The 12,024-nt window shown below is 46.3% G+C and overlaps 1 protein-coding gene across 1 annotated transcript in view; it reads left to right on the forward strand.

Moving 5' to 3' along the window:
• Positions 1–3,744: 3,744 nt before the first annotated feature.
• The window catches only part of LOC115459128 (cadherin EGF LAG seven-pass G-type receptor 1-like), a gene marked incomplete at its 5' end in the record, with an annotated part of 112,262 nt that continues 103,982 nt past the window's right edge, over positions 3,745–12,024 (forward strand). Inside the window, 3 exons of the mRNA XM_030189000.1 lie at positions 3,745–3,940; positions 4,045–4,166; positions 7,829–7,884. Coding sequence (XP_030044860.1) covers positions 3,745–3,940; positions 4,045–4,166; positions 7,829–7,884 — 374 coding nt within the window. The remainder of the gene's footprint in view (positions 3,941–4,044; positions 4,167–7,828; positions 7,885–12,024) is intronic.

The raw sequence follows: 12,024 nt of genomic DNA on the forward strand, positions 1-12,024 counted from the left end.
CTTTATCAGGAGAAAAAAAATCTCTGCACGAATATAATAGTACTAGGGTGTCCCTATAACCAGCCCCTCCAAATGACACACCGATTATGATTTAAAACCAATTTCTACTCTACCCATGAAAAGTTATTCCATTATTATACTTCCTCTTTAAACAAAAATGTCACCAACAATAAAGAATGACAACGTGGATGTAGCAGCTCATAGGTTTGCTTGCTTTGTTTTGAGTGTACAGCAATGATGGCTGCATGAGGAAGGGGAAACTGAGACTAACAATTGACTTCAACTTTTTGACATCATCCCAACTCCAGCCATCCATCTGCCTCCCCCTCTGGCTGTGGGTGCCCTCCTGGCATCATGGTGGTCTAGTGGCTTTTTTGAGGCAGGAAAGATCCTCACTCTTTCCTGCCCTTCTGATGATCCTCTTGCTCTCTGTTTTTTTAAAAATGGCTGCCAAGACTTCCAGTGGGGGGTAGGAGGTCCAGAGTGATAGGAAGAGTTGGTGGTTACTGAGGATAGGCAGACTGGATTGGTCTTTTGGCCCTTATCTGCTGGCATGTTTCTATGTTTCTATCTCCCAGTCACTCCCTCCAGTGACTGTCTACTAGGGCTCACTCTTTGGTATTCCCAAACTAACCTGGATTAGCATTCCCTTCAACCTGACACTAGAATACCATGAGGGATCGACTAAAAGACACTTCAGTTCTTCCCATTTCCCTTAACCTCCTTCTTTTCTCACTCTTGTTTATTTTTAAGTATCTCTTCCTACCCCCATCTTTTCTCAATTTCCTCCTTCGCCATCCTTTAGAGTCCCCAAATGATTGTTAAGTCTGTTTGTATATTACTTTTCTATCCCTATGGTTTTAGAGTTCCTTTCACTTTCTGATTTTACTGTTACCTTTGGAAACCACTTTGATTTGTGTCAACATGAGCAGTATAGCAAATGTTTAATAAATGATAATTAATTTTGACCACTCAGGTTCTCACCAGTTGCCTGAGGAAGACCTTCTAGGTTCTGAGGGATTTAGTAATTACTAAAGCCTTAGAAGTTCTTAATATTTCATTTTCTTCTGTGAAAGGAACTTCCGTAGTTCCTTCTATTATGTCTGGCACTAAAAAAAAATTCTGAGTCCTTCCATATACATGATACCATGCATGAACTCATTCTAGCTCCATTGGAGCCCCTGATTATAGCCTCAAAGTAGCTAGCGCCAGTGCTTTTTTGTAGAAAAAAAGGTGCCGGTACTCATTATGGGCTGGGTCACCACATATGGCTCCATCCCTATGATAACCACACCCACATTAACCACACCCCTTACACCAGCCATGGCGCATATAAACAGACATCATTGAAAATATTATACTAGTTTAGGAGAAAAAAATAACGTGATTTTTTTCATTATAAATCATTTCTGTAAGCTTTTACAGCTCCAGTATACCCAATGCAAAATAAGACAGCAGATGAAAATTCACAAATTGGACATATTCCAAACACTAAAATGAAAATAAAATGATTTTTTCTACCTTGTTGTCTGGTGACTTTGTTTTTCTATCCATATTGGTCCCAGACTCTGATTCTGTTGCTCTCTATCTGTTCTCTTAACTCCGTTTCTAGGGCTTCCTTTCCATTTATTTCTTTACTTTCCTCCTATCGTTCTTCATTTCTTGCCCTACATCCATAAGTAAAAGCTGTGTCCTCCTCCGTGGAATTGACTGGAGGAGGTATAACGTGGATCCAGCTTTTGCCTATTTTCTCCATCCATGTTGCAGTTTTTCTCCTCTCTTCCCTTTCCCTCATCTCCATCCATGTGCATCTTCTTCTTTTTTCTTTCCTCCCATCCATCCATGTCCAGCACGTCTCCACTCTTCCCTCCCTGTATTCATATAAAGCAATAATTCTCTCTCCCCTCTCCTCCATCCAAGTCCAGCTTTACCTCTCTACCCCCAACCCCTCCATCCATCCATGTCTCCTGCTCTCCTCTCCACCCATTTCCAGCATTTCTCCTCTCTTCCCTCCCTCCCCTCCCATCCATGTGCATCTCCTTCCGGTCTTCCCTCCCCTCCATCCATGTCCAGCGATTCTCCTCTGTCCCCTGTCCTCCTCTGCCATCCATGTCCAATGATTCTCCTATCCCCTGCCTTCCCCTTCCATCCATGTCCAGCGAATCTCTCTTCCCTGACCTCCCCCCCATTCATGTCCAGTATGTCTCCTCTCTCCCCTGCCCTCCCCTCCCATCCATGTCCAGCGATTCTCCACTCTCCGCTGCCCTCCCCTCCCATCCATGTCAGCATGTCTCCTCTCTACCCTGCCCTCCCTCCCATCCATGTCCAGCAATTCTCCTCTCTACCCTGCCCTCCTCTCCCATCCATGTCCAGCGAATCTCTCTTCCCTGACCCCCCCTCCCATTCATGTCCAGTATGTCTCCTCGCTCCCTGCCCTCCCCTCCCATCCATGTCCAGTGATTCTCCACTCTCCCCTGCCCTCCCATCCATGTCAGCATGTTTCCACTCTCCCTGCCCTCCCATCCATGTCCAGCATGTTTCCACTCTCCCCTGCCCTCCCATCCATGTCCAGCATGTCTCCTCTCTCCCCTGCCCTCCCCTTCCATCCATTTCCAGCATGTCTCCTCTCTACCCTCCCATCCCATCCATGTCCAGCGATTCTCCTCTCTCCCCTGCCCTCCCCTCCATGTCCAGCATGTCTCCTTTCTACCCTGCCCTCCCCTTCCATCCATTTCCAGCATGTCTCCTCTCTACCCTCCCATCCCATCCATGTCCAGCGATTCTCCTCTCTCCCCTGCCCTCCTCTCCCATCCATGTTACAGATGGACCAACAATAAAGAACAACGTGTATGCAGCAGATCATAAGCTTGCTTGCTTTAAACTGAACGGCAACGACAGCTGGGGTGGGGGGGGGGGGAGGTGGAGCCAGATTACCCAAATTGGCTCCCTTGTTAAAGTGGACTAGATAGGCTCACTTCCACTCCGGTCAATTAAACCTCCCTTGGCAGCTTTCTCCCTTCTCCAGCCTCCCCTGGGCTGCTTTCTCCCTTCTCCGGGCCGCTATCTCCCTTCTCCAGCCCCCCCCCCCCAAGCGTTGGCTCTTTCACCTTCTGCCCGTCTCTCCCATCCGCATGGTCACTTTTTATTCCCTGAAGCCTTCCTGCACAGCACCGCACCACATCGGTGATTCCCAGTCAGCCTTCTGCCAGCATTGGGGCCTCTCAGGCGCGTCCCACCTCTGCGGAAAACAGGAAGTTGAAAATAGAGTAGGCGGGACGTGCTTGAGGAGAGGCCCCGATGCTGGCAGAAGACTGACTGGGAAGCGGTGGTGCGCAGGAGGGAGAAGGCTTCAGGGAAGTAAAAAGTGACCACGCGGACGGGAGAGACGGGCAGAAGAGACTGGAAAAGAATAAGAATTGGGAGGAAGGGAGCAAAAAAAAAAATTTCATTGTCACGAGGTGCTTAGGCACCATTTTTTCAAAACAGCTGTTTGGGGGACTGAAAAAAGGTGCTGGTACGCCGTACTGGTGCGTACCGACACAAAAAAAGCCCTGGCTAGAGCCATATCTGAACTTTATCCTGTCTTTCCCTCAGAAGTTGAAAAGTTTGGGCTCCCTAAGATAGATGCCTTCATCATTGCAGTTACTAAAAACACTGCTTTTCTTGTTGAAGGCGGTATAGCGCTTAAAGGTGTGCATGATCACAAAATAGAATCTGCCTTAAAGCTTTCTTTTCAGGTTGCAGTGCTCAGTCTTCAGTCTTCAGGCAACAGTTTGGTGCCTCTTATGCTGCAAGAGCTTCCTTATCCTGGGCTCGGCAGCTTTCTTCCTCCTCTGCCCCTTCAGATTTCATGTCTCTTGAAGCGGGTTTATCATATCTAGCAGATACATTATATGACCTTTTAAGAGCTTCAGCCAAACAGATGGCAATAACTGTTTCTGTAAGGAGGTGGTTATGATTAAGGCACTGGGCAGCGGACATAGGTTTATCTTCTGTTAAACATCAGAATTTAGAATCTCCAAAATCTTTAACTAACTTTTCTAGGTTTTCCTCAAAAAGCAACTTCCCTCTAAAAGGAAGTTAGCTAAACGAGATTTGGAAGCTAAGTCTCAGTTTAGATCTTTTAGATCTCACTTTGAGAGGAGAGGCGAGGCATTACAAGCCAGGTAAGATTGGTAACCAAAAATCTTGTTTTTTACAGTCATTCTTCCTTTTGAGGAAACAAAAAGAATGTGTCAGCTAATGCAGGACCCTCTTCTTCCTCAGTTACCCCACAATGACAGGTGGTTCACTCCTCACCCAACATTATAGAAGGGCATCTTTCCCTCTATCACGAGGAGTGGACCAAAGTAACCACAGATTGGTAGGTTTTGGATATTATAAGACATGGTTACAAACTAGAGTTTTGCCAGCCTATCACAGATCTTTTCTTGGAGTCTCCTTACAGAGCCCCAGCCAAGTGTCAAGCCATCCATTTCACTCTTCATTCACTGAGTCTGGGTGCAGTTCAACCTGTCCTTCCTCAAGAGTGTGGAACTGGCAGATATTCCATTTATTTTATGCAAAAAAAGGAGGCTTCTTTTGTCCAGTGCCAGACCTCAAAGGAGTCAACAAAACTCTCAAAGTACAGCATTTCTGTATGGAAACCTTAAGATCTGTGATAGCTTTTGTCCAACCAGGAGAATATTTAACATCCTTGGACCTCAAAGAAGCTTATTTCCATATTTCAATATGGCTTCCTCACAGGAAATTTATCTGGTTTTCAGTTTTCAGGAAACACTTCCAGTTCAAAGCCATGCCCTTTGGGCTCTCAGTGGCACCCAGAACCTTTTCCAGGTAATGGTGGTAGTGGCTACATTTCTTTAGAAGGGGAGGGGATTCAGGTTCATCCTTACCTAGATGACTAGCTGATTTGGGCCCTTTTCAAGTTCTGGGCTTGATGGCGGCCACTCTGAATGTTACTTCCCTGGGCCCGATTTCACTTGTGTCCCCTTCAAGCATCACTTCTGAACTGTTGGTCTCCAATTTCAGAGGACTATGAGCTTCGAATTCCTTGGTCCTCTCAGGCCTGGAGGAGCATGGTCTGGTGGCTAGTACCTCAAAATCATCAAGCAAGACTCCCTCTCTCCACAGAAGATTGGTGTGTAATCATGTCAGATGCCAGCTTTTCAGGTTGGGGAATGCATTATCTCCAGCACACACCGCAGAGACTATGGTCTCAAGTAGAGGCCTCTTGGTTGATCAGCAGGCTGGAACTTGGAGCCATCAAGAAAACTCTTCTGTCATTTGCTCCTCTCATCAAGGGCAAGACAGTATGGGTATTTTCAGACAACATGGTTGCTGTTTTCTACATCAGCAGACAGGGAGAACAAAGAGTGTTCCACTTGCCAAGGAGGCTCAACTATTTCTTCAGTGGGCAGAATTGAACATTCCCCTTCAGTCAGCTTCTCATATTGCGGGAATCATGACTACAGAAGCAGATTACTTCAGCAGAGTATCGCTTAATCTGGGAAGTTTGCCAAAGCACAACTAAGAAGGAGCATTGTGAAGTTCATCTGTTAAAAGAATTCCAGAGTAAAGGTCCTGCATACGAAAAGACTTTTTTTTCCCCAGTTGTTGAAAGCTTAATGTTATCAAGGCCTGAGATCAGAAGCAAGCTTTTTTTTTTTTTTTTTTGCAGTGAGCATAATACCTTCTGAGGAGTATTTTATTTATTTATTTAGATTTTGCTCACACTTTTTTCAGTAATAGCTCAAGGTGAGTTACATTCAGGTACAGTGGGTATTTCTCTGTCCCTGAAGGGCTCACAATCTAACTTTGTACCTGAGGCAATAGAGGGTTAAGTGACTTGCCCAAGATAACAAGGAGCAACAGGGGGATTTGAACTGGCCACCTCTGGATGTCAAGACTGGTGATCTAACCACTAGGCCACTCCTCCACTTGAGGTGTATTTTCAAAGCACATAGACTTACGAAGTTCCATAGTAACCTGTGGAACTTTGTAAGTCTAAGTGCTTTGAAAATGAACCTCCTTGTTAACTTATTTGAAAGATAGACAGGAGGTCCCAAATGAAATGATTTGTACACTAGACCCAACATCTTGAAAGTATGGTAATATGGGCAGTCACTGGAAGTAAACATAGTTGATACAGCACTGGAGTAAAATGGTCATACTTCTTATTTCCAGTTATTGATTGGGCAGCAGTATTTTGCACTAATTGTAAGCGTTATAGACAATTTTATTCAATCATTAAAAAGAGAATTGTAGTAATCCCACCTGCTAGTGACATAAAGCATGTACTATCTTCACCAAATTACATTCAGTCAATGTAATTGATGTATCATCTGACTAAAGCAAGATTTTACAATATTTCTAATCTGTTGATTAAATTTCATGCACTTTCACATTGACAACCCAAGGTTACTATGTCATACAGCAATGGAAGTGATTTGCCACATACCTTGGTAATACTCGTAGTACACATTGTATGCGTGATACCCACATAGTAGGTGATAGATTGTTCTGTCTTTCTCAGGTAGATGTCCTGGTCTTGGCTTTGATCAAGAAGACCGCCATCCCACTAGAAGGGGGCTCTGCTCTGAAGGATACCCACTGTCTAGAGGTGGCACAGCAATTCAAGCAGGCATGTGCAGACTTGGCGATGGGGATTCAGGCCTCTCTGTGCAGGGGCTATGTGGACTAGCCTCTTTTGTAATGGGCCCTACAATTGCAAGAGCACATGGAGGTGGTCCGCTTGAAATCAAGAGTGGGTTTTCAGGTGGATATGCTTTATGATCTGTACACATCTGTTCATGGTTTGTGGCAACCCTGGTAGAGGCTCGGGAGTGTTTCTGGCTTCATCATTGTGTGGCTGACTCATTTAAGCAAGCTGCCCTTCAGGGGTCACTTATTGTTTGGAGAGGATCTGGAAAAGTTGTTAAAGACCTCAAGGAAGCCAGACCCCCAGTGGCTTCCAGAGGACCAGCTGTCAGCTCATCTGCTGGAGGCAGGCCTTGTTATAAGGACTTGGGCCAGTACTGCTTCAGCAGGCAGACCCTGGCCACCTCGCTGGCTATGAAATTGTAGAAAGAATCGTCCTTTCACAGGGCTCGGAAGTCAAGGGGTTCAAGAGTATCGTCTTTCTCAGCAGGAGGCTATACCATTTTTTCCATTAGTGTGCCTTCATAACCTCTGACCAGTGGGTCCTGGAGGTGGCCCAGCGGGGGTACACCCTAGAGCTTACAGAGCTTGACTAAGGCTCCTTTATGATGCCCCCCACTTGCAGGTCCCTCTCAAAAGAGAGGTAGTGGAAGTCACTATTCAGAGGTTGCTCCGGGGCGAATTAAGCCTGGTGTGCACCTGTGTGACATGCCCCCAAATGCGGCTGATGTGCTACTGCCCCACCCACTTTGCAAGGGAAGCCAATGAAAGGGGTGCAATTTTCATTCCCCAGTTTCCCTTGTGCTCTGTGCGGCCACACCCCTTGCATATAACTTTGCTGTGGCCCTGGATTGGGTTGCTTCACCCTGAGGCAGTGGAAATTAAACCATGTCGTGAACAGGGGCAAAGCTGATACTTGATTTATTTTGACATGCCCAGGAAGGACAGCTCTTTCTATCTTATCTTGGATGATGAAGGGAGTCGGTGCTTCCCTGAGAGTTCCCATCTTTCACATGGAGACAGTGTGGTTGGTGATGTACTTTGTCAGGCCGGTGAGTTTCTCATCTTCATAATGGTTTCACATCTTCCTAATTCTGGTGGAGGCCTGTCTGCATATTGTGATCAGATAAGTACACAGGTAGTTTCTGTAGTTTTGTGATCTCGGCAGGCATTTTCACTTCAAGGAAATGCCTTTTGGCCTTGTCATGGTGCTCTTGGAAGAAGGTAAGTTTTTCAGCCCATTTTTATCCTGGGGGCCCCGTGAGACATTTGTGCATCTCCTCATGTGACTTAAAATCCCAGATCAGTCAATCCCTATTGTGTGTGATAAAAGTGTGCAGCTAGGATCTGCGATCCATATGGTGGTGGATAACTCACAACAAGTTGATACTGTGTCTTCCATTCCAGCCACTGCAACACCAGGTGGTGCTTAGCACAGATGCTTCCAGCACAGGCTTCATGCAGTGTTCCAATGCGTCCAGGCAAATCTGGTTGACTTCTAAACAAGCCCATCAGATCAATTTACTGGAACTGAGAGCAACATTCAGTACCTTCAAGTCTTCTTCTGATGCACACAAAGGAGAACAGCTGCTGCATATACTCTAGATTGTAACAGAGCACTAGCCTACTATACGAAGAGAATACACTCTCAGCAATCTGGGAACTACACAGTTTTTGAAAGAACCTTGTCAAATTGGCTGGTGGACTGCATTTCCCATTGCCATTCCAGCAGAATATGCCTAACTAGCCTCAGTGAAAGCACATCAAGACAGCCTTTGGAGTATCAATGACCCATCTGTGGTTCCCATAGAAGACATCTGCAAACCAGAAACATGGTCTTCCATTGACTGCCCATTATTGCTTTGACACAATGCCTGGAAGAAACAGTGCCTTTGGGCAGGCAATTATTAAAGGACTTTTTAATTAACATTCAAATCGCCCCCTCCCTCCCATAAAGTTTTTTTTTAATTGCTGCAAAAGATCACACTAATTGGAATCGCCACAGCCCTCAGCATTGGGATTCTGCATTAGTGTGTCTGATTTATTCTGCTTGTTGACAGAGAAAGTGAGGTTGCTTACTTGTGATGAAAGATCTCTATAGCATGCAGAAATGACTGTCTACTTGAGCTGCTTGTAGGGGGGAGGGGGCCAAGAAAACCTATTAATGTCCTTACATACTTTCCAGAAGAGAGCAAGTGTTACAAATTAAGGAAAATGTTTTTATATCAGCAAATCAGTTTTCTCTTACATGTGTGTTGACTTTCATGGGAGCTCTTTGCTTCTCTGGTGCAAATTCTACAAGATACCAAAGGCCGAGAAAGTACAAATATTAAAGAAATGGGACTAAGCATCTATATCCCAGGATCCATAGTTATTGCAGTGGTTTGCAGTCTTCGTTTTGGATTATGGCATGAATGTGTATTTTGAAGCATTAGGGAGAATAAGTGAATCAAAAAGCTAGTTTGGAATAATCTTTTGGTTGGTTACAGCATCTGTTCTTATGACGTTTGCTTTCTAGAACTGTGGAAAATGCTTCTGTAAAAGCTCGGCATAGAAAACAGGTTGGCGATTTACTAGTAAACAGATCCTTTCAAGCATTCATTTTCTGTGTAAAGTTTTGAAACAACAGCTGTAATAGTTTTTATTATTGGCGTATGCGTTGTGATTTGTGAATATTGAGTTGAAATCACTGGTTTTGTACCTTTAGGGATACTAATGAAGAGCACATGTATGTCTTTTTTTTTTTTTTTTTTAAGCTCTTACAGCTTTCTGTAGCTTGTTGTAATGTTTTTGAATTTCTTTTACTAAAATGAAACTATCATTCGTCCATAGGCTGAACTTAAGTGCAAGTTGACGCATCATTGATTAAGTGGTATTTCATTGCTCGCCCTCCTAGAATCTTGTTCAACCAGGTGTTGTTGTAAGATGACTTTTTGTTTTGGTTCATATGGTAGTTCCATATAAACAAACTAAACTTAGAAATTTGTATTCTTTGTGGCCATAGCTTATTAAAAAAAAAAAATAAAGTTCAGGGTTTATTATGTGACTTACAGATTCAGTGGTGGTGATTGTGCTTCCTCTGCTTAATGCTCTTCAAGTGTGCCCAGTGTGTTTGCTGAAGTGACATACTTCTGTCACCTTGAGATTTATTTGATAACTTTCCATCTGATTTATGTATTGGTTTGTATTTTCTGAATTTATTATTGAAAATCACATTTGTTGTCGCTATGTTTAGCAGTATTATAGAAGTAATAAATAGTAATTTCTTAGTTGTCGGGTGTTTAGGCAGGTGTGACATTTCCTAAAACAGGTTACAGGCTAATGACAAAAAGAGGAATTAGATCTTCCATATCATCAAGCTGATCAATCCATAGACTGGTGGGTTGTGTCCATCTACCAGCAGGTGGAGATAGAGAGCAAACTTTTGCCTCCCTATATGTGGTCATGTGCTGCCGGAAACTCCCCAGTATGTTCTCTATCTCAGCAGGTGGTGGTCACACACAGCAGCAGCTCTGGCTAGGCCTCCAAGCCTAATCCTTAGGTTTTGTTGAGGCCTGGGGTTGAGGGCTCTTTTGAGCAAGTGCAAACCTGGTGGTGCCAGGTCCCTCCTTTTCTCCCCCCTCCCGCTGGCTCCGTTAAAAAAAAAAAAAAAAAATTTTAAACGTCCTTAAAGGCGTTTATTTCGACGTTTATTTAAACGTTCATTGCAGCTACTCACTGGGACACCAGTTCGTTACAGCTCGGAGCGGCAAGCAGGTAATTTTTACCTTTTTATAGCGGGCAGGGGGTTCCCCGATTCTTCTCCTCGTGGCATATGGCGTCGGAGGGCGAGGGCGCAAAGGGTCGCTCCCCGGTTCGCTGGAGCGCTTCTAGAGGGGATGCGGGGGTCTTACAGCCTGATTCGCCCTTGTTGGGTGACAGTTTTGTGACCGATGAATGTCCCGGTCCTTCCTCCGGCGTGGCGGTTTTTCCCGCCATAAACGCCCATCCCCCGCTCCTCGCCTCCGCCATGTTGGCCGGCCACGCGGCTCGGACGGCTTCTTCGGGGCCGCCCTTGAGGTTGGAGACATTAATGCCATGAACGCCCTTAATTTGGGCGAGGGCACAAAGCGGCTAAAGTTGAGCGTCGCTCTTCCCGCGCGGCTCCTTCGCGGAGTGTCGCGCCGGACGCCATTTTGGATGCACAGCATGTTTCTCCCCCGCTCTTGCGAGCGCCGGTTGAGGGTGCGTCTAGGGCTGTTGCCCAGGCTGCGGAAGTGCACAGTCTGGGGGGTTTCTCCCCCGAGTTTGTTTTGCTGCTGCATCAGGCTTTCCTCATGCACAACGCTGCCCCTGCTCCCTCGTCTGGTAAAGAGGTTGAGGTTCCCAGAGGTAAACGTCCTCGGGTTGATTCTCAGGCCTTGGAGGACTTTGTCTCCTCCGATGTAGATGAGGGCAGCGTGTCTGAGGTCTCCCAACGGTCCTTTGTGGATTCCTTGGAGGAGATGGATCCCCGCTCGGATGGAGCGGATGACCCCTCTGCAGCGCGGCTTTTTAGCCCAGAGGATTTGCCCAACCTGTTGTTACAGGCCATGGACACTTTGAAGATTTCCTCTCCGGAGGACGTCTCTCCCTCAGCCCCTGTTGGCTCTGCCATTATGCTGGGGACGAAGCGCCCGCCTAGAACCTTCCACGTGCATGATGCCATACACACCTTAATTTCGGCTCCATGGGATGTCCCGGAAGCGAGCCTTAAAGTGGCTAGGGCTATGTCCCGCCTCTATCCTTTGGCTGTGAGTGAACGTGAGGCCTATCTGTGGCCTACCGTGGATTCTTTAATCACTGCGGTTACTAAGAAAACGGCTTTGCCGGTGGAAGGTGGCACGGCCCTAAAGGACGCCCAAGACAGAAGATTGGAGGCGGCCTTAAGGTCGTCCTTTGAGGCAGCTGCTTTAAGTTTGCAGGCCTCAGTTTGCGGCTCCTATGTGGCCAGGGCGTGCCTGACTATGGTGCAGCGGGCTTCCCCCTCGGATCATTCCTCGAGGGCTGATTGGCCGGCCCTGAAATCGGGCTTAGCCTATTTGGCAGACTTGCTGTATGATGTCTTGAGGGCCTCAGCTAAAGGCATGGCTCAGACAGTCTCTGCGCGGCGGTGGCTATGGCTGAAACATTGGTCTGCTGACCACGCCTCTAAATCCCGCCTGGCTAGATTGCCTTTTAAAGGCAAGCTGCTCTTTGGGGTCGAGCTGGACAAAATCGTGACCGATCTCGGCACGTCTAAGGGCAAGAGATTACCAGAGGTCAGGGCTCGGGCTAGTACTCGTCCCGGTACCTCCAGAGGACGGTTGCAGGAAGCCCGTCGGTACCGCCCGGGCAAGTCGGGCT

The sequence above is a fragment of the Microcaecilia unicolor genome, unplaced genomic scaffold (genome assembly GCF_901765095.1).
Source record: "Microcaecilia unicolor unplaced genomic scaffold, aMicUni1.1, whole genome shotgun sequence".
Classification (NCBI taxonomy): domain Eukaryota; kingdom Metazoa; phylum Chordata; class Amphibia; order Gymnophiona; family Siphonopidae; genus Microcaecilia; species Microcaecilia unicolor.